The sequence below is a fragment of the Cygnus olor genome, chromosome 13 (genome assembly GCF_009769625.2).
Source record: "Cygnus olor isolate bCygOlo1 chromosome 13, bCygOlo1.pri.v2, whole genome shotgun sequence".
NCBI lineage: Eukaryota > Metazoa > Chordata > Aves > Anseriformes > Anatidae > Cygnus > Cygnus olor.
The window spans coordinates 9,142,318-9,168,226 of NC_049181.1; the positions used below are offsets into that span (position 1 = coordinate 9,142,318).

The 25,909-nt window shown below is 40.4% G+C and overlaps 1 protein-coding gene across 4 annotated transcripts in view; it reads right to left on the reverse strand.

Annotated features, from left to right (window-relative positions):
• Window positions 1-964: 964 nt before the first annotated feature.
• SLC6A14 (solute carrier family 6 member 14) overlaps window positions 965-25,909 on the reverse strand; it is a 29,663-nt gene continuing 4,718 nt past the window's right edge. The window contains exons 1-14 of one of the 4 annotated variants that reach the window (XM_040572660.1): window positions 16,539-16,647; window positions 15,119-15,287; window positions 13,301-13,432; window positions 11,605-11,766; window positions 10,033-10,168; window positions 9,235-9,367; window positions 7,443-7,583; window positions 6,132-6,360; window positions 5,916-6,041; window positions 5,698-5,816; window positions 4,381-4,480; window positions 4,046-4,155; window positions 3,122-3,289; window positions 965-2,507 (exon numbers count right to left, since the gene is read on the reverse strand). In XM_040572660.1, coding sequence (XP_040428594.1) covers window positions 2,358-2,507; window positions 3,122-3,289; window positions 4,046-4,155; window positions 4,381-4,480; window positions 5,698-5,816; window positions 5,916-6,041; window positions 6,132-6,360; window positions 7,443-7,583; window positions 9,235-9,367; window positions 10,033-10,168; window positions 11,605-11,766; window positions 13,301-13,432; window positions 15,119-15,188 — 1,776 coding nt within the window. In that variant the 5' untranslated portion in view covers window positions 15,189-15,287; window positions 16,539-16,647 and the 3' untranslated portion in view covers window positions 965-2,357. Of the gene's footprint in view, window positions 2,508-3,121; window positions 3,290-4,045; window positions 4,156-4,380; window positions 4,481-5,697; window positions 5,817-5,915; window positions 6,042-6,131; window positions 6,361-7,442; window positions 7,584-9,234; window positions 9,368-10,032; window positions 10,169-11,604; window positions 11,767-13,300; window positions 13,433-15,118; window positions 15,288-15,977; window positions 16,097-16,538; window positions 16,648-25,909 lie in introns of those variants that run through there. The other 3 variants (XM_040572659.1, XM_040572658.1, XM_040572661.1) reach the window with 3 other exon arrangements.

The following is a 25,909-nucleotide window of genomic DNA, read 5'->3' on the forward strand; positions in this document are numbered from 1 at the left end:
AGCTTACCCAAAGAGAACAGAATAACTGGGTGCTCTGCAAAGATGGAAGATGCTCATGCACATGTATACACACACAGAGGGATCCCAGCTCTGCTAGAGGCGAGGAAGGCAGACCTCATATTCAGAAACGTGCTGATTTTCTTACATTCACATATAGAGAAAGCACCTAGCTGGGCCCCCAGCCCTTGAGAATTAGTCTTCTGTCACTCTTCTGGGAGGCTTAGATGGTACAAGATCATGAAAATAGCTCTTAGAAGCCTGTAAGGGAAGTCTAGAGCAGAAGCCACCTCAAAGGAGCCCTGTGTGCAGCAGCAGGGTTTCTCCACAGAGCAGTAGATGGGCACTAGGTATTGGTCTTCAGCATTTCTTGCCAAAGCTCTTCTGGACTCTTTTTCAGCCTCCCTGCTTCGCCACCACCTCTGGAGCTCTCTCATTAGTTACTTGACTAACTCCTCTCTCCTTCCGAAAGACTGTTCCTTCCCAGGTACAAGCTGTTGCCCACCACAGCCCAGCAGTGGCTCTGATGGTTACTGGGGAATGGACACCACAGCTTTGCAGCACAGCCTCCCTGCCACTCCCAACCTCTCCATGCATCAGAGCCAGCAACAGCACTGTTTTCTCCTGGTTCATGGCTAGACGCTGACCCCAGAACAGTTGGAATGCAGGGAAGTTGGAATGCAGGAATGCTTCACCACCTCCTGTCACAGACTCTAATCCCATAGTCCTTTTTGTAAACCCTCACACAATTGCTACTTCTTCTGAGTCAGCTCCAAAACATACCTTCCTAACTTGCCTAAGAAAATGATTCCTGAGGTTGAGCCTTTCTAGCTGAATCTCCCAAAAGCTTAGGATCATGGAACAGTTGGTGGTACTTCCCACCTGACCAACTGCTCTCCACAGCTCCATGTAAAAGGCTGAAATCTCATTTTCCAGGTCAAAAAAAACTCCAAACAAAACACATTAAAAATAGAAAATTGCATTTTATTTGCAATACAGTGTTGATTTGTCACAAAAATATCAATATAAAACATACAGCAAGGTATGCAGCTTGGGCATCGAGCCATTATCCACACTCCTTCAATGTCCAGAAACAGTGACAAAGCCCTGAGAGGAAGGGACAGCTAGAAACCCTATTGCATTGTTCCCAAGGAACTATTATCACAGTGAGAGAGACATTCCTCAGCACACAAAATGTATGCATTCATTCCATAGATCTTTTCTTCCCTTTATTGGGAGTTCACTTGTATTTGGGAGCGCAGACTTACACTTCTACCTAGGAACTGGGGAGTTAGGTTAAGAGAGCCTAACTTTTCAATAATCTCATGATTTCAGCAAATTTTGGACTACTGGTATTACAAGGCAGTTCTGACCTTCACTTGAGGTAAAGTTCTGCTTCTCTTGGCTCTACTGGAAGACTAATAACACTGTCCAAACCTTTGAAAAGCACTCTAGTCTCCTTTGCAAGGAAAAAACACAGCCTGAATGAAACATGCAGAGAACAATAAAAAAAAAAAAAAAAGCCTTGATGAGTATAGAGAGAGCAGACACAGCAGAAATCAAAAGTTATTATTTCAGTCTGCAGAGCCTAATTACGGATTATTCGAAACAAAGAATTTTTGAATTATGGACAGATGAATGCTGGGAATGAAGCATGACACAAAAAAGATGACTATTTGTAGATCCCAGGGGAAATAATGACGAAGAAGCCTGCTTTTCACCATGTCATAGCCTTATTTCCAGTGATGAAAGTTTTTTGCTACTCAGCTTTAAGATGCATAGATGAAATGAAGACACACTGTAGAAAATATCAAATCTTGACCAGCCTCACAGCATTGAGCAAGGTTTAGAGAAAAATTATTCATATTCCCTAAGCTACAGAGCCAAGCAGCAGCACACCCCTGCAGCTCACCTCCAACTGGGGAGCACTGTGGAGGGCAAAGCACAGCAGAAGGTAGCAACTGCACACTGCCTGTAGCACACAGGTGCATGCAAGCACAGCACCTCATCTTAAATTTCACATGGCTGGGGAGCACCAGAATGTGTTTTTCTTCTCCTCCACACCAGTATGCACAGTCCAGCTGGATACTGGTTGGATGCAGTTAAGCGTGCCCAGTCCATCAGCCTGGGGAGACTGCAGAGCATTTTTCTGCCCTCTCAACCAAATTGTCTGGGGAGGCGTGTTCCTCCTTAAACATACATCTCTAAAAATAAATAGTATGGCTTGCTTTCATCTGAGGGTTGAACTTTGAAGGGCAGAGGGTTGATTTTGCTGTTGTTGTTTTGCATTGTCACTTTCTAATGGTTAAAGAAAAAAAAAAACACATCTACGTTAAAAAATTGTCATCCAAATGGCCATCTCATTCACGAAAGTATGTGAAGCCAGACACAGTAGGAATCTCATGTTCCTTTTCCTTTTTGGGATTTACAACATGGCTGTATCTTTCACCTCGGTGACATTCCAGATAGGGACCCCAGTTTGCAGTGGGCCTGCAGCAGCTCACAATACGCTGGAAAACAAAAAACAAGAGACACTTAATGTCCTACCTTAGTCTGTACTATTCTTAAAATTCGATAAAGCTGTAATTCTGAATATGCCCTGCAACTCAACAAATAGCAGATAAATTATCTACATGTTTTTTTTTAAAGCATTCCAAATGTCTTTGTGTTCAGTGAATTCAGCCAAAGAAATTATATAAGCAAAGAAGCTGTGACCAATGGGACTCCTTTGCAAAGCTTGGCAAGGAGAGCATATCTCAATTCCTACATTTGCTCATTTCAGTGAGGAATAGGAAGCAAAACTTCAGGGAAAAAAAAATATATATATTATATATATATTTTTTTTTTTTTCCAAAGTTTAAAGGTAGATGGAATAACAACAGAAACCATGAGAAACACTGTTGAATGTGGGCGCACTCCCAGAGAATTAGATTTTATCTTCATATCAGATCACAGTAGTGTACATTTGCCTCCAATTAAACTACCAAAGATGTGCTTTCGTCTAAAAACGCAGTTGATGACACCTTGAGGTACTGAACATGCTCTTGAAAAGAGGGCACAGACATTCCTTAAAATTCCAAGGAAAGTGAGATTTGGTGCTCTGACAGATTTTTTGTGCCCTTACCTGACAAATGTTTCCTTCAGCTTTAAATATTTTTACAACAGCGACAATGGGAATCCAGATGACACAGAAGATAATCATACACCAGCCAACAGCAGTTCCCCAGGCTGGATATAACACTGAGCCATAAGTGGGAGTTGAAAACGTGACCAAAGACCAAACCAAAATTGCCTATTAAAATGAGAGAGAGAGAGACAAGCAGAGTTCCACATAATTAACTTGCACTGTATTTCCAAGCTAGTTAAAAAAAGGACTATCTACAAATACTGCACAGTTCTCTCTTGCTTTCTGAACATGAGATTTGTTTATGCATCCCAACACTTCAATTACATTTACATTTAAACAGAATGAGATTTCTGGGTTCTGTTGCAATGTTATGCTGGAGAATATACCTGTCTGCAAATCTCTTGGATTTGTGATATTAATAAATTCTGTAATACAAATATAATCCAACCATCTGCAACTACAATTAGAAATGCAGGAGTAATGAAAAACTGAGATGCATGTGACAGCACAGACAAAAATCTTACAGCTGGACATCCAAAGAGTAAATCCATGTCAGGGATCTGTCCAGAAAATGGGATTTCTCTCAAACAGGAGAGTCTAGGTTTTCAATTCGTCATTGCAGACTGAGAGAACATGAAGTTAGCTGCTAGGACAGACTCTGGTTGCTCTGTGTTACTCCTTGAAACGTAGATTCATCTCACTAGCTACTGATCTGAAGGTCTAGCTTCTCCTGGAAAGGACCCAGAGAGGAGTGATATGTATAGGAAAGCACAGGTAGCATATAGATTGGTCTACTGACTCCATCATACCTTGTCTCTACATACAGTGCCCGGACATTCATCTCATGTCTGCATGGAAACCCATTCTATATCAAATTAATAAATTCTGTCACACTAATGTAATCCAGTCATCTGCACTCACCACTAACAGCACAGGAGTAAGGAAAAACCAGCACATTCTCCACCACAGCCAAAAGAAACAGCTTTTCTTTCCAATCATCATCTCAATGTCTTCGATAAATCTGTTTCCTCCTGTTGAAAAACAATTACATGGTGCATTGTAAAGCTGGTATGTATCTTGCAAGTGTGTTTACTTAAAAGTAGTAGAAGAAAGGTCTCCAGTTCTGTGATAACAAGATGAAAGACTTTAACCGTTAAGAAGTTATAAATATTTTATTGCATAATATAAAACATTTAATATAGATTGTGCCTGTGATTGTATAGTCAAATCATGTCTTTTCAATGCAAAAAAATTACCGTAAATGTAGACGACGCCTATTATCTCCAGGACAGCAGCAATAAGTATTCCCCATCCAGCACAGAAATGATCTATTAAGTTAACCCAGTAAATTCCTGCCTGCAGAACAAACAAGAAAGAGGCAAAAATTTACCTGGTCCCCAAAATTTATTTATGTAAATAAAATAAGTTGTGTCATTCAAATCTTTTTAACTAGTTACCAGTCCGAGTTTTTTAAATTCCTGATTCTTTGAGTTAAGTACGCATCTGTGAACATTATTTTATTTAAATATCTCTGTGTAAAATTGAAAAGCACATCTGATGAAATACTATAGATCTGCATATTAACAAGATACGTGTACATGCAAAGTATATATAAACAGCTGATAGCAAGATTCAACTTTGGAACTTTTGGAACAGTATCAAAGCATCAGCTTCACAGGAATACAAGAAAGAATATAAGATTAAATGTTGGCGAATTTTGCTTCACCAGCTTGAATATTGAGCAACAGGAATAGCTATGCCAGTTAATAACTCTGATAGTTTTGTATATTCCTACACACACAAGTGTCCCAGATTGGTTATACACAGCTTTAAACACCTGAATACAGTAGTAGGATCACAAAGCAGGGAACAAGCTTTATAACACTTCACACTCCTTCATATTAAGTCCTTTGCAAATTTCTGTCTCATTTTATAACCTGTTTTTTGCTTGACCATACAACTGCCTATTCACCACAACCATCTTCATTACATTCTCAGACTAATTGCATGCATAAATCTGTATTTCTAATGTAAACATTGCAATGAACCTTTACATCCTTAAGTGCAACTGCCTCAAGAAAAAGTAGAGTGTACAGAAAATTCCATATATTTCAGAAGTAACCATGAGCTAATTGTTTTTTATGACTTGAACAGGCTATTACTCAAATACTGTCCTGTCTGTTAGTCGGTTATGAACACAAAGATCCCATCTACATCTAGAAACAGTTCCCACAGTGCTGCAGAAATACCGTATGCATATGCTTGAGATTACACAGATAATCTCCTAAACTGAAGAGCAAGAAGTCAGGTTGATGCCTCACAGGCTATTTATAGGCCTTCTATTTAAAAGCGTATCTCAGTTTAGTAACCACAGAAAGCTTTAGATTCTTCAAAGTTTCCCCATGAGAATTTCCGCTTTGCATGTCCAGCACATTGACAAGATTCATGATTCTCTCAGATCCATAAAAAAAAAGGAGCACTCAAGGAAGCCCTTGTCACACTGTGAAGGGATGATTTGACTTATCACTTGCTGCATAACTAAAGCCATTGCCAAAGAAAGTTTAATGCCTCACCTGAGTAACACAGATAAGACCAAGAAAGAAGAGCAATATGCACACACCCAGGGTTATAGGGATTCTCAACTTTTTCATCATTTGGGGATATATATCTTGTATGGTAGTTGTAAGTGTTTCTGCAAGGGAAGGATAAGTGTGGGTTTTGAACAGAAGCAGCACAATTACAAAAGGACTTTTCGTTTGAAAAACAATGGGTTATTTAGAGCCTCACTCACCTATGGTGGCAAATTGAGAGTCAAGGCCCAAGAGCAGAAGCATGAAGAAAAATAAAAAGGACCAAAGAGGAGAAACTGGTAGCTTGGAGAGAGCCTCTGGGTATGCTACAAATGCCAGATCAAAACCTGCAAAGAAGTGGAATGAAGGATGTTACTGTTATGCCTTAGTCCAAGTAGGTCCCTGTAATGACAACAGCCTTGTGCAGATCAACCTACCTGAATCTACCACCTCTGAGACAGGTCTCTCCAACACAAATGCCATATGTCCCAAGACGGAGAAAATTGCAAACCCAGCAAACACACTGGTGAGGCAATTTGTTACACAAACAAAAATAGCATCCGAGTAGCAGTTGTTGTGGAACTTATTGTATGAAGACAAAGCAACAAGCCCACCCCATGCCACAGACAGGGAGTAGAATATCTGAGTGGCTGCATCTTTCCAAACCTACCAGAAACAAGAACATGAGAGTTACTGTACTACTTATAAAACGTATCACAAATATTCAAGTCTTCCCTCCATGGCAGCTCCAGGATTTTTCTACACTTAGTCAAAATATCTAATTTTATTTCATGTGAATTTCAGAGTAGGTGGGATATAACTTGCTGGTGACTCTGCAGTCTTCAGCAAAAAATAATATCATCTGTGATCTCAGGAAGGTCACTTCCCAAGTATGTTGCCAAATATGTAATCCTTATTGGATTAACCCTGAAGAAGAGATTCAATTCATTCACATACGTAGGTTGTCAAGATAGGAGTCTTGTCACAGTGCCAATGAATAAGGAAAACCAGGACAGGGTATGAGAAATGAGAGTTTCCATGTGCTCACCCACTTGTGTTCCTCACACCATGACCCAGACAAACCACTTCTGTGAGAAACTGTGCCTCTGCTGCAGCCCCACAGTTAGTGCCAAATGCTTGCAAAAAATACCACAAATTAAGTGCACTGAATATTTGCTTTTCTTCAATAGATCTAAGTTCTTCAAAGATCTAATGCTGTCCTAAACTAGGACAGAAAAAAATCCAGGCTCCCTTTGCATGAAGTGCCTTTCCCTGTCCATCTAATTTTTTGAGCTAATTTGCTGTGCAAGGCACAGCACGAATTTCCAACTCAGGTGGTCCTTCATTTTTCTGATAAAGGCCCTTGAAATCCTTAGCAACGTGGGCCTCGCAAGGAAGCAATGCTCACTCCCACAGCGAGAACTTTCTCAGCAGGCTTTGCTAGGATGAAACCCATGCCTCCAGAGAACTACTTGGAGGCAATACAATAGAAATTGCTACTGTCTGGTGTGGTAGGGAGGAAGCAGAGGGTATATACTTTTTAGATCAAGCATAGCTAGAACTGGAACTTGGACTTCTTATAGAGCTGGAAAATCAGAACCCAGCTGTGGATAAGGAACCAGGGCAGGAAGTGAAGAAGCATTTGACTGGACTAAAAAATAAAATAAATAAATAAATTGCTCCGTAAATGGCAAGCCCATACAACCACAGAAGTTTGTCATGCCTCCAGACCTCACACTATGTCTCACCTCTGCCTCCATCAGCTTGGTGATGTTGGACTGTTTCCCAATGTAGTATTCAATGCCATCCAGAGCACCTTCCAGGGTGGCACCTCGTACCAGTAAGATGAGCAGGATGACATAGGGGAAGAGTGCAGTAAAGTAGACAACCTGCAGAAAGAAGGGTGGGACGCACATTAGCAGTGAGGGGATGCACAGCCCTCTGTGCATGAGGAATAATGAGTGTTTATCCTAAGAGCTGCTGGTACAAACAAAGAACAGATGATTAGGGAAGTGAGGCTGAAGGTGAACATACATGTCAAACACTAATCATCTGGCTTAGCCAGTTCTGGAACTTCATTCCAGCAGAAAGCCCAAGCCACATATCCACTTCTTAGATACCACTTGATCAGTTTCAGAAATGTTTTCTGATATGATTTACTGCAGTAGCAAGGCCTGAACTCAACTACCCCAGCTGCCTCTTGCTAGGCAGTGTTTCTAGCAAATGAGAGCTTGGAGACAGTCTAAATTAGGTTATCAGGATGGAATTATCTCCTGTTGAGACTGAAAAAGAAAACCATGCTGGAAGCTTTTATTTTTACTGGAAACAAAGATTTTAAGCTCTCCCAGACAGAGATCTTTTTTGTTGTTTGTCTATTCAACTTCTAGCATGATGGGATCCAGGCCAGCAGCAGGGCCCAGCAGTGCTATTATGATGCAGGTTATATTCAACAATACTATTGTTTCTCTAATCTTGGTTTCAGTGTTACACAGCCAGATAATTGACACAATACTTCTGATTACATCAAGCCATAGCACTACACCATCATATGACCGGTTGTCATTTTTGAAGACCTCCTTCACATATATTTGCCCACAATGGCCAATTCTCTCCATGCTTCATCTTTTCCCAATTCCTTCCCAACTAGATTGTTCTGATTCTTAACTTATTCCTCAAAGAGCCTTACCTTAATACAAGAACAGAAGTGACAGTTGGAAGAGCCATTTGCTGGGAACCCAAGAAATGTGAGTGTAAGAAGAGCATTATGCCAGAAAAAAAACAAGGCTGGGAAAGCACAGATATTCCACAGGTAATCCAGTACTGAGAGAGATGGTAGAAAGCTTGAAATAGAAAAGGAGAATAGAGGGAGATATTAGAATGAACAACAGCAAACAGGTAGTAAGGAATCACAGAAGGCAGGAAAAAATGAAATTCAGCCTTCCTGAAGTCTGGAGAGGAACTCACCTACCCCAGGAGAACCCAGGCAGCCAGGGGAGCTCAGCAGAACCAGAGTCTGAAAACCAACATCTGTGGGGACCTGGCCCTTAAAATCTGCTTGAAATCTTGAATATAAACAAGATTTCACAACCAAGTAGGAACCAGTACCTGCATATCTGTTTGCAGGACTTGACCTGTATTGTCCAAACATCTCATCTAGTCTGTAGGTGTAAATTATTGGGTGTTACCAGGGCGGGCAGGTGTGTGCAGTCACATGCACATGTCCATCACAACAGGCCAAGCAACTGCCAGAACTCAGCCTGGATCACTTGCATGACAGCACAATCTGTGAATACATGGCCCTGGTGGAGCCAGGAGAGCAGTGCATTAAGTAACTGCTGTGCAATCAGCACCTTACTCATATTTTATGTAACAGTTATGAAGCCAAGGAGCAGCAACAACATCTAATTCAGAGACCAACAGAGGGTAGTGGGTTAGGATTGCATCCTGCCTTGTGCTAGCCTCCCTGAAGTCCAACTGACATTGGAAGTGCTGCTGGACAGGATCAGGCAAGAAGTCTGCTGTCTGCTTTTCCTAAATTACCTTTCCAGAAGATTTTATTCCTTTAAACAATGCAGCTCCAACAATCATCCAAGACAGGAGGAGGCACAGGGCCAGGTACCACACGATGCTACCAGTCTCGTCCAGCCCACTTGAGCGCTGGAGAGCCACTTTACTGAAAGCACAAAACACTGCAATGAGAACAGAGTGACAGCAGAACACACTCCCCTTTGGCCCCTTCCTAAAGGAAAATGTGCTGCTTTCTGCAGATATTACAAGACCCTGCAGACGTTTTCACGAGTGTGCAGCTGTAACTGCATGATTGGAGTTGAAAAACAAAATATTTAACTGCATGTTTTTCACTTTTTAATTTCCGCCAGCCCTCAGTTCTCCATATGTCTTCCATCGTGACTACCACAGCCTTTCAAGTTAACCATAAAATTCTAATGGCAGAAAAAGAGCCTGTGAGAAGAATCAGTTCCCAGGCAAATAAAAAAATAATGTGGCTAAAGAAACAGTTTTCACAGTAGGCCCAGGTTCAGAAGGTGAATATATTTTACACAATAACTCCTTAAAAAAAAAAAAAATATATATATATATATATATATACATACATACATACATATACACACACATCATATATAAAGACACGATGTAGTTCCAACCAGGACTCAAGAGAAGAGGACTTCTTTAGATGGATTATTTTTCAGTTTGCTACAGATTGACTCTTTTGCTTCCATATATATAATTTTGAGTGCCCAGCCTCGCCAATGAAAACTTATGTTCTGTCTGCACAGATTTACATGCCCACACTCCTTGACTAGTTTGTGTCTTACTTACTTCCAGTACTGCTCACTGGGAAATTGCACTGGTTTATAGTTTATGGTGTCATTGATACACGTGAGATTGTTGCTTGTGATGAATGAGTAGTTTGCATGAATGATTTCTCCATTTAAGGTTGCATTGCAGTCACTTACTGAAAGAAAAAGTGAAAAAGAAAAAAGGGCCTATTAACAGGCAGTGATAAAAAAAAAAAATGCCAGCCTATTATACTAAGTATGTTTTCTCAAGTTATAGCTTCAGTTTTTCTACTAAAGTAACAACATTTAGAAGTAAATTTGAACTACTACTTGCAGCTGTGAGTTTATTACTCTGAATGTAAATCTAAACACCAGAAATCTGGTGTGCTCAGCTCCCCCTTTCACTTTTTGTAAAGAGTACTTGCAAAAGGCAGAACTGAGGATAGTTAAGATCTAGGCCTTAGTTATTCTATGAAAACCTTTGTCCCAAACCAAGCTTACATGCTGTTTATCCTCTAGCAGCTTGACACTATTGTGGTAGAGGACTTCTAAAGAACTTTAAACATTTTCATTACTGTCATTGGTTTTTGTTGTGGTTGTTTGTCAGTCTGTATTTGGGGGGGGAGGGGGTGCTAGAACATAAAACAAACATGATCTGCTCTCATTATTGAAGAACAGCACTGTATCAGCACTTAGTGTGGAAGTCTGGTTGAAGAATACTTGAGATCAACACCTTCAGTCGTGTTTTGTATTGCTCCAGCACTTTGAAATTCTAGTTAAAACATGTTTGTTCTACTCATAAGCAGGAGTCATTTTTTTTGTTGTTGTTGTTAAATAAAACATCTTAACTTCATTTTATGAAACCTATGAATCTTATGAGATATTAGCAAATATGCAGTTAAGAGAGTTACAATCAGATTAGCATTTTAAACAATATAATCTATCATGATCCTGTCCCTGTTATTTTAATAATTTCAGAGGTTACATGGCAACATATTTCCAACTGGGCTAATAATTAATAATTATCTCACCAACTTCACCTTTTGCCTTAAACTGGTCTGATACGGAAATTGTTGAGATAAGTGTTTGGCAGTACGTGGACTGCCAAACGTCAAGAACAATAGCATGGAGATATGTTCTAAACATAGAATAAAGTGCAAAACCAATGCCTTGTTGGTGCTTGGGATTACCATAGCCACAGGAGAGGCGTGAAAGTACCCCCAATAAAAGAATAAGAAAGTATAAGAAAAGTATGAATAAGAAAAGTAAGAATACTTTTGTTTCACATAAGGGAGGTATTTACTTTGCCATGAAGCCCAATGAAATCGGAACACAGTATTTCTTCTAGTATGTACAATCCCCAGAAACATTAGAGCTTAAAAGAGAAAAAAAGGCAACCAACAAGGAAAGTCCACCCCACCTCTCTGTAGATTTCCTAAGTACCCAAAACTGGTAAAAGCGAAGCAGACAAGCTTCAGGCTTGTGTGTTTAGAGACAAAATCCAGGAACAATTGTTTCAAGCCATCTTGCTCCTGTAATTACTCCCAGAAAACATCACGAAGTACAATTTTTCAAAAGAGTAATATTAAGCTATATCTGTTAAGTTGAGTACTTAGGCGTGTTTTGCTGCAGAACTCATCTGCCCATGAAAAGCAATCTGACCATGGTAGCACTTTTTGAAATGAGGCAAATAAGTAGTAGAGTGCATAAGCGATGATAACATTGTAGTAGATTGCCACAAATGTTGAGATGATGACCATCGTGACGCCCACTCCTGAGAAAGAGAAAAGACATTTGTCTTAATTACTCTAATCTTGGGCTGAAAAATTGAACAGCCTTCAGCTGAATCTTAAAAAGTTACTTGGGAAAAAGATTACTTTTAATAATTGCAAACAGCCACCATGAAAGGTTAAAACCATAAAATGAGAGGTATGACCAACTCAGATGTGGTTTTCAAACAGAGTTTGAATAAGACCCGTAGAAAAACTGGGATAGTTGTTAAGTCCAAGTCTAAAGCAGAAATTCAGTATTTTTGTTCTCTCCTAGTTCAGTGGGAAGCTTTGATTGCTTAGTAAAATAAAAGAAACTATACAAAAACTAGGACTGATCAAGACATTTTAAAGATCCTTGTGTAATGATTAATTTTGCCAGTAAATGAGAAACAACACAGCTTAGTCTATCTCTGCCAATAATACTGTTATCCTCCTTTGTTAAAATTAACATTGTTCTGAAAGTTTGGGAAAATCTGCTGAACAGGTCTTAATTGTTTTAGAGTATATATTTAAATTTTTATCTTCACAGATACATAAAGCATTAGCTGTGTCTATAGACTTTTGCTTTGCAGATAAACACACTATTCTTCTCGAAAATTGTTGTTTGTGCTGCAGAATGGAGACTGGCAAAAGGAATAAGTATTTAGCCAATCAGCTAGATTGTAATCCCTTTTGTTTCTGTAGAGAACGTGGCAAGTAAAGTTCTTACTGTATCAGAAAGAACTTCCTTGTTCCTACATTAGTTTCTCTGATAGATAAAGAGGACAAACAAGACCAATTACATAGTCCTTTACACCCATCAGAAGTCCTGGATGACTATAATTGAGTAAAGCACACAGCCAGTTGCTTCCAAACACGTCTTCATATCAAATTCAAACTCTCACAGAGATATGCAAACTACTACTACAGAACATAATTTCTCTTATCACAAGAGGCACCTCACCTTATAAAGCTGGCGTCTAACCTATTTTGTCATAACAACAGAAGAATCCCAATGCAGTGACGTGGGTGAATGCACACACAGTGGCGCACAAAACAATCAACCCTGTTTTCCTGTGCCAGCTCCAGTAGCCAAACACAGAATTAGCAGATCAGCATGGAATTGCTTTGCGAGGTATTTAGGATATATACGTAAAGAAACAGCAGTAAAGTTAAGTTCCGAAAAATGATTTGCAATCTCTTACATACAGTGCTAAGTATTTAACTGGGGTTTTCCTCACACAGCAAGCTCTCTAACTTTCCTCTCTCTGGACAGCTGCAGTTAGCCTGGCAGGCTGCATGACACCAGGGCAAATCACAGATTAAGCCTCTCATAATTAACAACTTCATGGAAAATCATTAACCCACACCTATTTATTAGTTCACTAGTAAGAAAGATATATATCTGAGAGCATAACACTAACCTTGTAATGGTAGGAATATTCTCCACACAAAAAATGACTTATCACAGTTAATAGATGTGGATTAATGATTAGTCCACGGAATTGTTCACTAATAAAATGAGAAATAACTATAAGAAATTTTAACGACACCAACCTTGAAACAATGGTAATATTCTCCAGACAGAAATTGGCCCTAGACTGGCAAACTGCCCCAGGGAACATTCCATGAAAAATAAAGGCAAGCCAGCTAATGCCAACATCAGTGTATATGGGATTAGAAAAGCACCTGAAGGAAGAAGAAGAAAAAAAAACAACACATAAAACAATGAATATTTCAGTAGTCACCATAGTTGTAGTACGTTTTATACTCCTGCTTTTCCCTGCCTCAAATAACCCACTGATTTTGTTTGTTTTGCTTTTTGCAGAATATAGATTTATAAACCTTTTTTTCTGTAAGACTAAATAGTACCTATGATGAAGAGACACAGATTACCAGCAGAACCAGTTATTTACATGGTATTATTTCTCTTATAGAATTAAAAGCATTTTACAAGAACTACTGAAGACTGTTCTCATAGAAACAGGAGCACTGCTCAGCTGTAGGCCCCATTGGCTTTGTCTGCTTTCTATTTCATCTTCTGGCTTTTAATTTAAAGAGGAACAGAACCATCTCTTCATGTACTTAACTCTGAGTTGCAGCTGCACTGTTAGAGTAGCTACTGGATGTCAAAGCATGAAAATTATTTTATACGGTTGGCTGACTCCTGTGTCAAACAGGATCTCAGCATGGCTTTTGTGAGTCTATCTTAAAGTGCACATTAACCTGATATCAATGAGAACCCTGTTCTGTGAAAGGGATTGGCACTGCTTTTGTGTGTGTTCAAAAGATAGGGAAAGTGAGAGTTCAGCTTTCCTAAACATGACCTGATATCCACACGTGTAAGTGAACTGAAATCCATCCTCTTTGCTGTCAAACATAAAAGCAATCAAGGACCCAGTACTACAAGGAACTGCAAATACCTGCTGTAACTTAAGGATGTAAATCCCCCCTCTGAATTAGCTGGGGCAGAGAAGGATACAAAAAAATGGCACAGATATGCTCCAAACGCTAAGCTTTCTGCTGCAGCGGATACAAAGCCACCTAGTAGATGGCATACTGTCATGGCTTGTTTTGTTTTAAAAATTTTCTTCAACAACCATAACTAAGACAACTGGGCCAATAACCTCAAACCAATAAAACTTCTGTACCAAGAATCCCATCTTGTGTTTCACATGCAGCTGAAAGCACTGTGTTGCATTCAGAAACCAGAATTTGACTTAAATTGACTGTTAGGCAGAGTAAATAAGTCTATACGGGTAAGTTCTCTGCAGTTACTTGGCATTTACACTCTCTTTAATTAGGAGCAATTGTCTGGCAGGTAGACAAAGCCCTGGGATCATAGGCCAGAGCCTCCATTTGGCTTTGCCACTAGTTTATCCTGTTAGCAGGTAAAGGTTCTCTCTGCCTCACATTTCTCAAGTATCTGATGGGGATAATTATCAAGCTTGGATTAATTATTCCAGCTTAGCTTGCTTGCTGGGTAAAACAAAGGTTGAGAGAGAATTCAATTGCTCTCTACAAACATATCAGAAGGTTAACACTGAGGAAGGATAATGGCTATTTAGGTTAACAAAGGATATTGGCACATTGATAAAAAGGTGCAAGCCTGTCATGAGTAAATCATTAGAGCTCTCGAATACTCGGATGGAAGTTTGCAGTTAAAACTCAATATTTCCCTCCTCAGGTGGTACCCAAAGAACACAGAGATGCTTCTTCCTCCTCTTGCCTTTCCTATCAGTGGGCATTATGCCATTTCCCAAGGAGATGCTCACATCCAGCTTTGACAAAACACACCCAGCCTCAGGGCTTGCCTTCACCACTCTCAGAGATAGCAAGGTGTGCCCACCCAAAAAGGCCATTCAATACAGTTACCTCCACCATTCTGGTAGGTGAGATAGGGAAAACGCCACACGTTGCCCAGGCCCACAGCGTAGCCCACCATGGAGAGCAGGTAGTCAGCTTTGTTCGACCAGTTGCCACGTTCCAAGTTCTCATCGCTGTCACTGGCATGGGCATCTTTTTCATTTGACAAACTGAAGTCCTTGGAAGAGAAGAAGGATGGCTCAGGATCACTCACCCCTGATGTGAGCAGGGCTGTCATATCCTCACTTATCTGTCCGCAGCTGCACCTGGGCATCACTGAGCAGGGCAGCTACATAGGGAAGGCAGAACCAGGCGGGTTGCCAGCCCAGCTGGTCCCTGGCCAGGCAGCATGGACCAGTTAGAGAGTGTCGTCCCTGAGAGCCCAAAGAATCTTCAGGGACAGTCTTGCCCTACTCCTACCTCAGCCCCTGTGGGGGCATCACCCCCAGGGGACACCCCCCCTACTGTGCCCCTGTACATGCCAAGGTGCACCCCTACCTGTCCAGGTATTGACCCCAGCTCATCCCCCTTTGCTTACATGTCTGAGTGCCCTTATATTCTTGTACCTGCCTGAAGATGCTTTAATGCCTGCCGAAGTGCAACCATACCTCACCTGTCCAGCACTTCCATAGCTGCCCAGGTACACATACCCTTCCAGCCCAAGTTCCCCACGCCCACATGGGATACCTTCATATCCTACCTGCTTAGGTTCACCCGTACCTGTTCTCCCACACCTGCCCAGGTACCCCCATCGCCCACCTGCCCAGGTGCTCTCATACCTGCCCAGGTGTCTCTGTACCTCACCTGCCCTTCTGCTTTCATACCTGCTCAAATTCCCCCACCTGCCCTGTGCCTCCCCCATCCCCACCTTCTTCTTCCCGCAAGAGAGGAAACCCAGCCGGCTGAGCATCCCCATAGCTGCCGCTGCCGTTGCCGCTCCGCTCTGCCCGCGCCGCCTGGCTCCTGGTCCTTTATCGGAGCCGCCTCCCGCCCGCCGCCCGCCCCCCTGCCGGGAACCGCGGCCTCGGGGCTGCCCCGCGGTCCGGGCGGGGCCGCCGGCGATGCGGCACCTCCCGCCCCCGGGGCTCTGCTCAAGGCATCCCCTCGCCACCCGCCCCAGTCCGTGCCCACTTCCCCTCCGCACACCAACCGCGCACCCACATCCTCGGGAACACCCACCTGCCTAAGCCTGCCCCAGTCTCCTGCCCACTTCCCCTCCTAACTATCCCCTGCCCTTCCCAGCCTTGCCCCAGACCCACTTCCCTCATCACACACCTTCTTCCTCCTCTGCCCGTACCTTGCTTCCACCTACAGAGCTGCCAGCTCCCCCCAACAAACACATGCCTAAGCACCACACACCTGCCAGAACAACCAACCCCACGCTCATCCCCTGCATCTCAACTGCAGGGCCGCTGCCCAGCCACCTCACCTATGTTCATGCCGTACCAGCAGACCCCTGCTCACGAGTTACCCCTCTTTCATATCCATTTCCCACACATCCCTGCCTCCTTTTGCTTCTCTCTCTTCTCCATGCTGGAGTCTGAGCAAAAGAGACACACGAAAGCAAAGGGCACAAGGGGGTTAAACAAGATGGAAATTTCAGTTTCTAAACACACCTTCCATGCACAGGACAGGCACAGAAAGGGCAGGTCATAAAAACAAAGCCAACCTCCAGAGGAGGAATTTAACAAGCATGACAACTTTAATGACAACTTTTGTGAAGACCTCCCCTGCTTCACCCACCCAAGTGGCATTCCCCAGGCATGCCCTAAGGACACAGAGGAAAATGTTGGCCAAAGAATACCAGTGTGCATGTGCAAGGGGATGCAGGTTAACTAGCTACTTAAATGCATCTTCAGCTGCTCTTTTCTAAGACTCTCAGATCCACACTCTGACAAACATACACTGTCAGTCCTCAGTTAGTGAGATTTCTTGTTGAAGAAAGCACTACCATGGCTCAGTCTAGCCATGAGTAAGAGCTGTATCAGGAGTGAGAAGTGTGGGAGACAGTGTTTGAATCATAGGAAGGTCAAATCAGATTTTACTTAAAAATAAAAAATAAAAAACACCCTGTGCAGCAGGTTCTGTAGAAGACTTCTATTTTAGCCACTAGACGGATGCTAGAATACTGTATCTTTTGAACAGAAAGTAAGCACAAGTCTAGTGTGCTGGCATGATACTCTGGAAATTAAAATAAGCGAATCAAGAAAATGCTCTTGACAGGTTGCCCATGAATTGTGGATTCAAACAGTCAAGCCACAAAATGCCAAGCTTCAAACCAGTTCTGTACAAAACAACACAGAATTTACATTCCCTGAGGACAAACCGAGAAATCAGGCAAGATCTTTCCAAAGCCAATTTGATTTAAACAAACTAAAATAACCTTTCTGACAATCCTGATTTGAGTTAGGAGTATGGAATATATAAAATGAGATAGCATGACTTTGGTTTGGATTCTGGTATTTGTGGATTACTAACTCCCCAGGTAGAAAAGAAAATGTTCCTGCAAACAATGCTGGGCCTGACAAAAGCAGTGACTTCTCTTCCAAACTCATGATTCAGAACTAGTTATCAGCTTGTTTAGAAACAAAATGAGATGAAAAACAACCTGTTAGCCACAGCCTCTCCCTCCTTATTAGGATTAAGTGCATGTTGTAATGTTGTGGAGTCACCAACTGTGGCATTTTCTCTGTGTAACTCAAGATGACTAAAAGTAAAACTATACTGGAGGTATCGCTCCTGGGATACATTCAGTTTCTAACTATATGAATGTTTATTTCTAATTCATTTTTGTATTTAAAGAGAGAAATAAAAATCACAGAACAGTCAACATTCCAGGGGTGATCAGTGGAGAGAAGAGCATAGTTAAAGGGGAGAATTGTGCCTGAAGCAGAGCTTTATTTTGCCTGTGTGTTAGATATGCAGCTGAATAGCACAGTAGTTTGATCTGCATTTACTAGAGGTTGAGACCATCAAGCTTGAACCCTGAAGGCTGCTTCCTTACAGCTAGCATAGCCACCCCCACCCACCAAGCACCCTGTGAGCCACTTATCATTGGAATGCCTCAGTTAGAAATACAGAGATAACAGCCTGGCTTTGGCAAAGATGAGATATCCCACCTCCTGCCCAGCAGCGTAGCAGGTACCTAAGTCACCTTTTACCTTGGAAAGTCACTCCTGAATTATTATGAACTCAACTTACTGAGAATTCTGTTAATCTAACTTTTTAAAAATATATATATTGTTAATAACCTTAATGTACTGACAATACTGCAAACAATCCTGGCAGTTCCTAGGGAGTAGAGAGATCCCCCATGTTTTCCATTCAGTTGCACCAGTGATTTTATCGCAGGTTGGACATGGCCTCTAGCTATCACAACACAGCTCTCACAATGAAGTAGAAGTGTTTGGTATGCTTATTTAAGAACAAGATGATTAAACTCTGTTTCTTAATTAATATCTTCCACGATAGCAATGCTTACTAGCATTGGCACCTGGCACACATATTCAAAACTGATTCAGTAAACAAAACCAATGCTAAGGAATTCACCATTCCTATTGCCAATGAGCAGAAGCTAAAGACCAGAAAATCCACTCTGTGAACAGGAGCAGTGGCTTTAGAATAGCAGTAATCCTTGCACTGAAGCACTAAAGGGAAGTTACTGATATGTGTACTAGGCAGGCAGTCCTCTCTAGGATAAAGTGATCCAAGGAGGAACAAGAGTGAATGCTGCAAGAAAACCTGAAAATTCACCAACAGATGCAGTCCAAACATGGGACTTAGCTGTACACATCTCCTACAGTGTTAACAGTGACACCAAGGAGCACACTGTCCCAGGGGATACAGTTGTTGTTGAGAAGGAATAAATACAGTGACTGGCCATTGGGCCTTGGTCCATGCAATTACAGTATAGAGATGGCAAGACCGCAGGCATCTATAGTCCTGGAAAAATGGTCATGAATCTTGGATTAAGTTCCCTCCCATCCAGAAAAGATCAAGCAGCTGCATATGTGTGGGAAACTTAAAAATCTCTGTAGAGTTGCTTCATATCTTTTAACATGCTTGTAGCTAGGCTGTATTACTCATACTTTTGGTATTTGCACGTGCTTTGCAGACAGTGAATTTATCACCAACAGTCCAAAAAACCTGTATATCTGTTGCTTTAGTAAACTGCACTGCTCATTAATCTAGCTGTGGTAGTTCACATTGAATGCAACAAAACTCTTTTAGGTATGGCTGTGGTAGTTCATGGAACGCAACTAGATTGAGGGTGTATTACATTTTTTGTGCATCCATAATCGTGATAGTTCAGTACACTGAACACGACTGGACTTATAATAACTATTTGGGTATCACTCCCACTTGCTTTGAGCTTTAATGCAACAATATGGAAGTGTCCACCTATGAGCTGTGGTGGTGAGGCACTGGAACAGGTTGCCCAGAGAAGCTGTAGATGCCCCATGCCTGGAGGTGCTCAGGAACTAAATGGTCTTTAAAGTCACTTCCAACCCAAGCCATTCTAAGACTCTGTGAGATGTGAATCATGTAGTTCAAAATAATGTCTGCCCTAGCTGAGAGTCCAAAATAAGCAAAAGACCAAATGCAGGAATAATTGCCAGTATTCTGCAAAGCTAACAGGCAAACACACCAATGGTACACAAAGGTGCTATGTGAAAAGCTGGCAGACTGGTCCAGCTGCCTACAAGCTAGCACATTTTATCTGTGTAGCTCTCTATTATAGAAATTAACTTTTGGTATACCTGTAAATTCAGCTACAAGATATTCACCCCATGAAATACAGTGTGGTGTCATGAACCTGCTTCACACCTAGGAAAAACAAGGTATGTGCCAGCATGCATTAGATGGTCATGACAAGGATGCTGGTACCTTCCCACAAAGCCAAAAATTGGAGTGATGGACTGCATATCTGTATTTGCTGGCTGACAGAAACAGCTTCCTCATGTTTCCTTTATTCCAGCATCATTGCAGCAGCTTCTCCACAGCTGCAGACTAACATTAGGTAACCAGATGGCAGTAACACATGCAACCAGATTTAAAAAAAAAAAAAAAAAAAAAAAAAAAAAAAGTTGGTCTTCAGGACCTGAGGGAGATGTCACATCTAAACCATATAACCATCTCTCACCAGCACATAATTACTGCAATCCAGACCTCCACAGCCACATTGTACTCTAGATGAGAAGAGACAGAAAGCCAGAAGGGACTACCATAAACTTACAGACAAGGTAAAGCAGATTTAGGCAGTTGGCTCCTGCAGTAACAAGGATTATCTACTCCTACGGAGATGAACAAAATTAAGCCTGACAATTCTTACTTAAATTAATACTTTTTGTTTAAGAAAGTATCAGCCTTGGTTAAAAGACCAAGAGATGGTGATCTTAGTGGTCAACTGGACTGCAGATGATCTGGAAGAACCTTTACCACTAAATTAAAAAAAATCAAAAAGTCAATCAATGATCAAGTAACCAACAAAACCAAGACAGCATTCTCCATCAGGTGAGAAATGTATTATTTCATTGTGTGCCAGCTGTAAGTAAGGTGGGATTATACCTGGAAGGAACGTGCAGCAAGAATTACACAGAAAACAAGAGAGAGAGATGATGATAGTATTAATGAGGGCACAGGCTATGCAAATTCAAGAAATGAAACCCATTGTTTTTCTGAAGTAGCCATCTGCAGCTGCAGAGAGGTACTTGCAGAAGCAGGCTGTCAGGGATTGTAACAGAACACAAAGAGAGTGGAAAATAATTATTTAAGAGTCCTCTGGCCAATACTCGCTTGCCTAATCCTAATGGCCTCCATCCAACATTTTGCGTGAGTCAGACAACTGAAACAGAGCAGCATATTCTGCTTCCAGCCCTGCTGATCCCTTCAGGGTGAGGGATGAGATTTTGTTCATGGGAAAGGGAGATGTTCTTTTATACATCCTTCTTCCTGGATCTGTTTTTTGTTTATTTGTTTGTTGTTGTTGTTGTTGTTTCTTTATGGCCTTTGTGCCCTTTTTTTTTTTTTTTTTAAACCACAGCTGGAAGTTTTTGGTTGGTTGGTTGGTTTTTGCCTCTGCTGTTCAGCAGGTCATTAGGAAGCTAACTTCTGTTCAGTCTGGATCTCACAGCCAAAAGCTCATTTTCATTAAAAATCTCCTGGTATGGAAGTTCTAAGATTTTTTGATTCATAAACTTAGAAAGGGAGTATTGAAAGTTTTCAATAATATCAAAAGAATTTTATTCACTAGTATAATATTAAATATTGGTAAGGAGTCTAGATAAAGAAATTAGGGGAAATAAAATGGAAATTAGAAACAAAGAATGAAAATCCAAATTAAGTAATCTGTTTTAACTTTGAATCATTTGAGGATTTTTCCATCAAAGTTTTTAGCAAAATTGACATACTTCCATGAAATATTTTTATTTTGCAGGAGTGGCATTGTCTTAAGAGAAATTTCCACAATATTTTTAAAGAGACTTACACTCTATTCTGCATTATATAATCATATTAAAGATCAGTATTGACCAAATTGCAAAGATTGTTCCTTGATAAGATTTTTCTTCAACCTTAACACTTCTGGATTCATCTCAGAGTTGAGAAGTGCAGCAAGGTCACTTCTGCTGAACTATTTGCCTCTGTCTGTTGTCATACCCCAAACAGCAGCTGAAAGTCAACTCTTTTATCTCCTCACAACAGAGAGGCTGGAAAAGTGCCCTAAATGCAAAATGTATAACCCTTCTAAGTCACACTACTAGGAAAATCCGTTTTTTATTTTTGAAGGCGGAGGCTTGAAACTGTATGGAAAGCAAATTTGCCTTCAGGTATTTTTAGCAGGGTGCAACCTACAATTAGCAGAATACACACTAATAAAGGTAGTGATTGTGATGTTTTACATATGCATGTGGGAAAAAATATATAAGGCAGAAAAACTCAAATATAGTGGCAAAACTGAAAGACTGTACTATGGATCTTTTACTAAACAGATTCAGGAAAAGGACTTCATCCTCCCAGCTACTCAAAAGGGAATAGCAAGTCTCCATCCCCTGAATTAATCAAGGTGTTTTCAAGATTATTTGCAAGACTGTCAGCTTTTTATCTACAGCAGTTGGTCTACACATTAGAAGTCACAGTTCCTGACAACTTGTTGATTTGTCACATATTACTGAAGTTGTCACATACGAATATGATACTTCTGAAACATGGAGCTCCAACTAGATTAAGTTACAAAACAATCAAAAAAAACCTAGGGTGTTCAAGGTAGGATTAAATAGAGGTTAGGTGTTTATATCAACTACATAAACCTCTGAAAAATGACAGCTGAAATACTGACTTGCTTCAGAGTCACTTCAGTGCAGTGAATAGCCGCATTTGCAGACCAGGACTGTTAATTTCCCCAGTTCTGCTGCTATATATGGCCCAGAGAATCTCATCTTTCCATAGACGAATGAGCCTGGTGCCAAACTAGCATCTAGGTCTGTCTGAGATCCACCAGGCCAGCCCCTACCTGCTCCTTCCCTGAACATCCTGTAGGGATGCTCCAAATACATGCAGCTTGTCTTTGAGCACCTGAAACACTGTGTGATGCAAAACCTTGGATGAGTATCATTAAAGTCATAATAACAGATATAACTAATAGAGGGAAGACACAAAGTCCAGGAGGACAAAAACCTGGGAGGGTGCCATAATCAGAACTTAATGATTAGGGAGTGCATAGGTGTCAGAATATAATGGCTTACCTCTTGGGAAACATTCCACAGGCGTGACCAGTAGAAACTAAGGAGTCATTTTTAATTGAGTAAAATAAAGCCTATGAATGAGAACAATACTAGTTTTCAAATATGCTGAACCAAATACATCACTCATGAACAGTTTTATTTTCAATTTTTTACTGAAATATCAGTATCAAGTGCTGATATTTCAGCAAAGCCAGACGGTTACACACAAACAGCTTTTCACAGAAGATAACATAAATCCATATTCTTGAGAAACTTCTACCTAACAGTAAGGCTTTGAGGTATAGGCTTTGACTACCATAAAGCAAGAAGAAAAGCTTTCAACTCTGTCCACCGTTCATTCATGTAACTTTGCACACTAAGATACAGTACTGTTATGTGATCTCTCAGGGAATTATCCTTGGAATTGTTTTCTTTCACAATAGAGGCCAGTCTGTTAGCCATACATAACAATTTAGGAAGGGAAATGCCTCCATCAATGCTTTCCTATGCGTGCTATCTATTCCTGCAGATTATAGATACTCTCAGAAATGGCTGATCAAATCAGTGGAACTTCTCATGTAGGCAAAAGCAACCTCACATTAAGTAATAACATCATAAAATCACTTGTTAAAACAACACAATTCTGAATATAAAAGGAAAAGAAGAGAGGATTTACACATTAATATCCATTGCAATATACAATGTATGATACTTCCCCAAACAAAGTTATAGGGACAATATAACAACAATTACTTAGCTAAATGTTTTCATATTTTTTTTTAATTATGTACAGAAAGGTGAGAAACAGAGTACAGTCCTGATGTGATATCTAAGTGTGGGTGTACATCTGAAAGGAATTTCTCAGGATACAATTTCCTATTAATTATGCAGTGTAAAATCCATCTTTCCTTGCAGCTTGACTCATTTACACTTCATTTCAACATTTCAGTGTCCATAACATGTGTGGGATCAGAGCTTCAGATGGAACAAACAGAGCTTTATGTCTTCCTCTGTGCAAGGGTGGGCGATTATCACTGCACAATGAGAACGCTTTTTTGTCTTTTTACTTCAGATGTAAGAAAACATTAAAGGATATAATTCTCCTGCAACTAGCATAAAAAATGTATGTCTTGGAGTCCTAAATCTAGGGAGAAGTTTACAAGAACGTTGTGGATTTCTGCTCTGCAGATTTTGTAAAAGTGGTAGTGCACATGATGCCAACAACCTGCTTCCACCAGGTTACAGTTACTCTGCAGTGTAAAGCATGCCCACTTCTACAAATATTTTATCCAGGGGATGAAAATATACACTCTAGTTTCCTTACCTCAGAACTGAAGAGGTTAATTTTTATATGTATATATATATAATGTGTTACATTTTTGACTATGATTTTTGCCCCCTCAAAGAACCTGCATTTTCATAGCTGGTTTTAATGTTTGAACAAAAATATATATGTGTATATATATATATATATATATAACAAAGATATTTTTCCTTCAAGATGGGGCAATTGCCAACAGAAGATGTTGGCACTCATCCAGACAGTTTTCTTTAGTCATGGGTTTCTTTACGTAACATTGGTCTGGCAATCCTGTAATGTCCCATACTCCTCATTACAAGCTTCTCCTTGGCTGGCAAGAGAGGGGGAAAAGTTTGCACAGGAGTGCAAGAATGCAAAGTAAGAAAATGAGCTGACATCCTTTTCATGTAATGAAACAAGACACAATAACCGTGACTTATGCACCTGGCAGAGAACACCAGGGCACATCCTAGCAACAGTGACTGCTGTAAAAAGGGATTGAGTAGCCCCTGAAAAGCTGAAATATAATCTATGATTGATAGCAAATACTGATCCACAGAAAACTAGCTGTGAAAAATGCTCTGATTTACAGTCAAAATCTGGTTGTGATGCCTCTGCTGTGTTCAAATTCTTGTTGCCAATGTCTGTCTTTGGACTTTTTTTTACAAACAGTTTTAAAACCTGCATGAGGTAACTAGATTTGCTGTCTGTGACAAGGAAGTCTCCAGGACTCTTCCATACGGCACTGAGCAAATAAAACTGTTTTTAGGACCGCGTAAATAGGCTGTGGAGATTTGTTGCTGAGTTCTGGTAGCCAGTAAGATGTTAAAAGTAGTAACAAGCACCAGAGTTTACAGAATGTCTACTTTAAAGACTGTGGGCACAGAGATTACGTTTGTTCTCATATATACTCTTTTACACTAGCCTCTTATACCAGCAGAAGTAGGAATAATTTTATATTATAGTAGCCTGAGGTATATAGTTAAAATACAATGTATTTTCAAGCTATTAAAAGGAGACATCCTGTATTGATTAAATAATCTAGTCTTTAGATGTTTTAATTTTTATTAAAGGTTCTGTCTTAGTGACAATCAGGAAACATGATTGTCTTCCTAACAACAAAATGTAGTGCCAGGAGGCCTGGAAACATCCTGGGAAACTTTACTCCATTACTCCATCTGATTCCAACTATATCTGAGCTGATATTCCAAGAATTAGTAAAACACTCCAGCAACAACCTTTTTAAGTAGTTTGTGTAATGTGAGCATGCTGTTCACTGTGAGAAAGCAGAACTATGCTGAGCATACTTTGTGCCCATTAATAAAGAATATTGAAATAATGCATAGGATTTCCAATGTCCTGAGACATAATGCCTTGAATCCTGTTGTTTTACATTAGAGAATGATTACAGAATGACACTCATTAGAAAAACTAGCTGGGCAGAAACACTTCAAAAATAACTATTGCAGTATGGAAAAATTAGATTCATTTAAAAAAATAATGCTTTAGTGTAAATTTTCAATTAAAAATTAAAAATTGATTATTAATGTGCAGAATGTAAGATTTTATGTTTAGCTGTTGTAGTTTGAGGAATTAGATTAATCCCAGACCACTCTTGCTGTACAGCTTTTTCAAGATAGTGTTTCATTTAAAGCCATTCTAGTAAAAGACATCAGCCATTCTAGTAAAAGACATCAACCAAACCATAATGTTACCAGTACTCTTTCCAGATATGTTTGTTATGCTGTCAGCAAACATCCAGTTTTGGGAAGACATGCC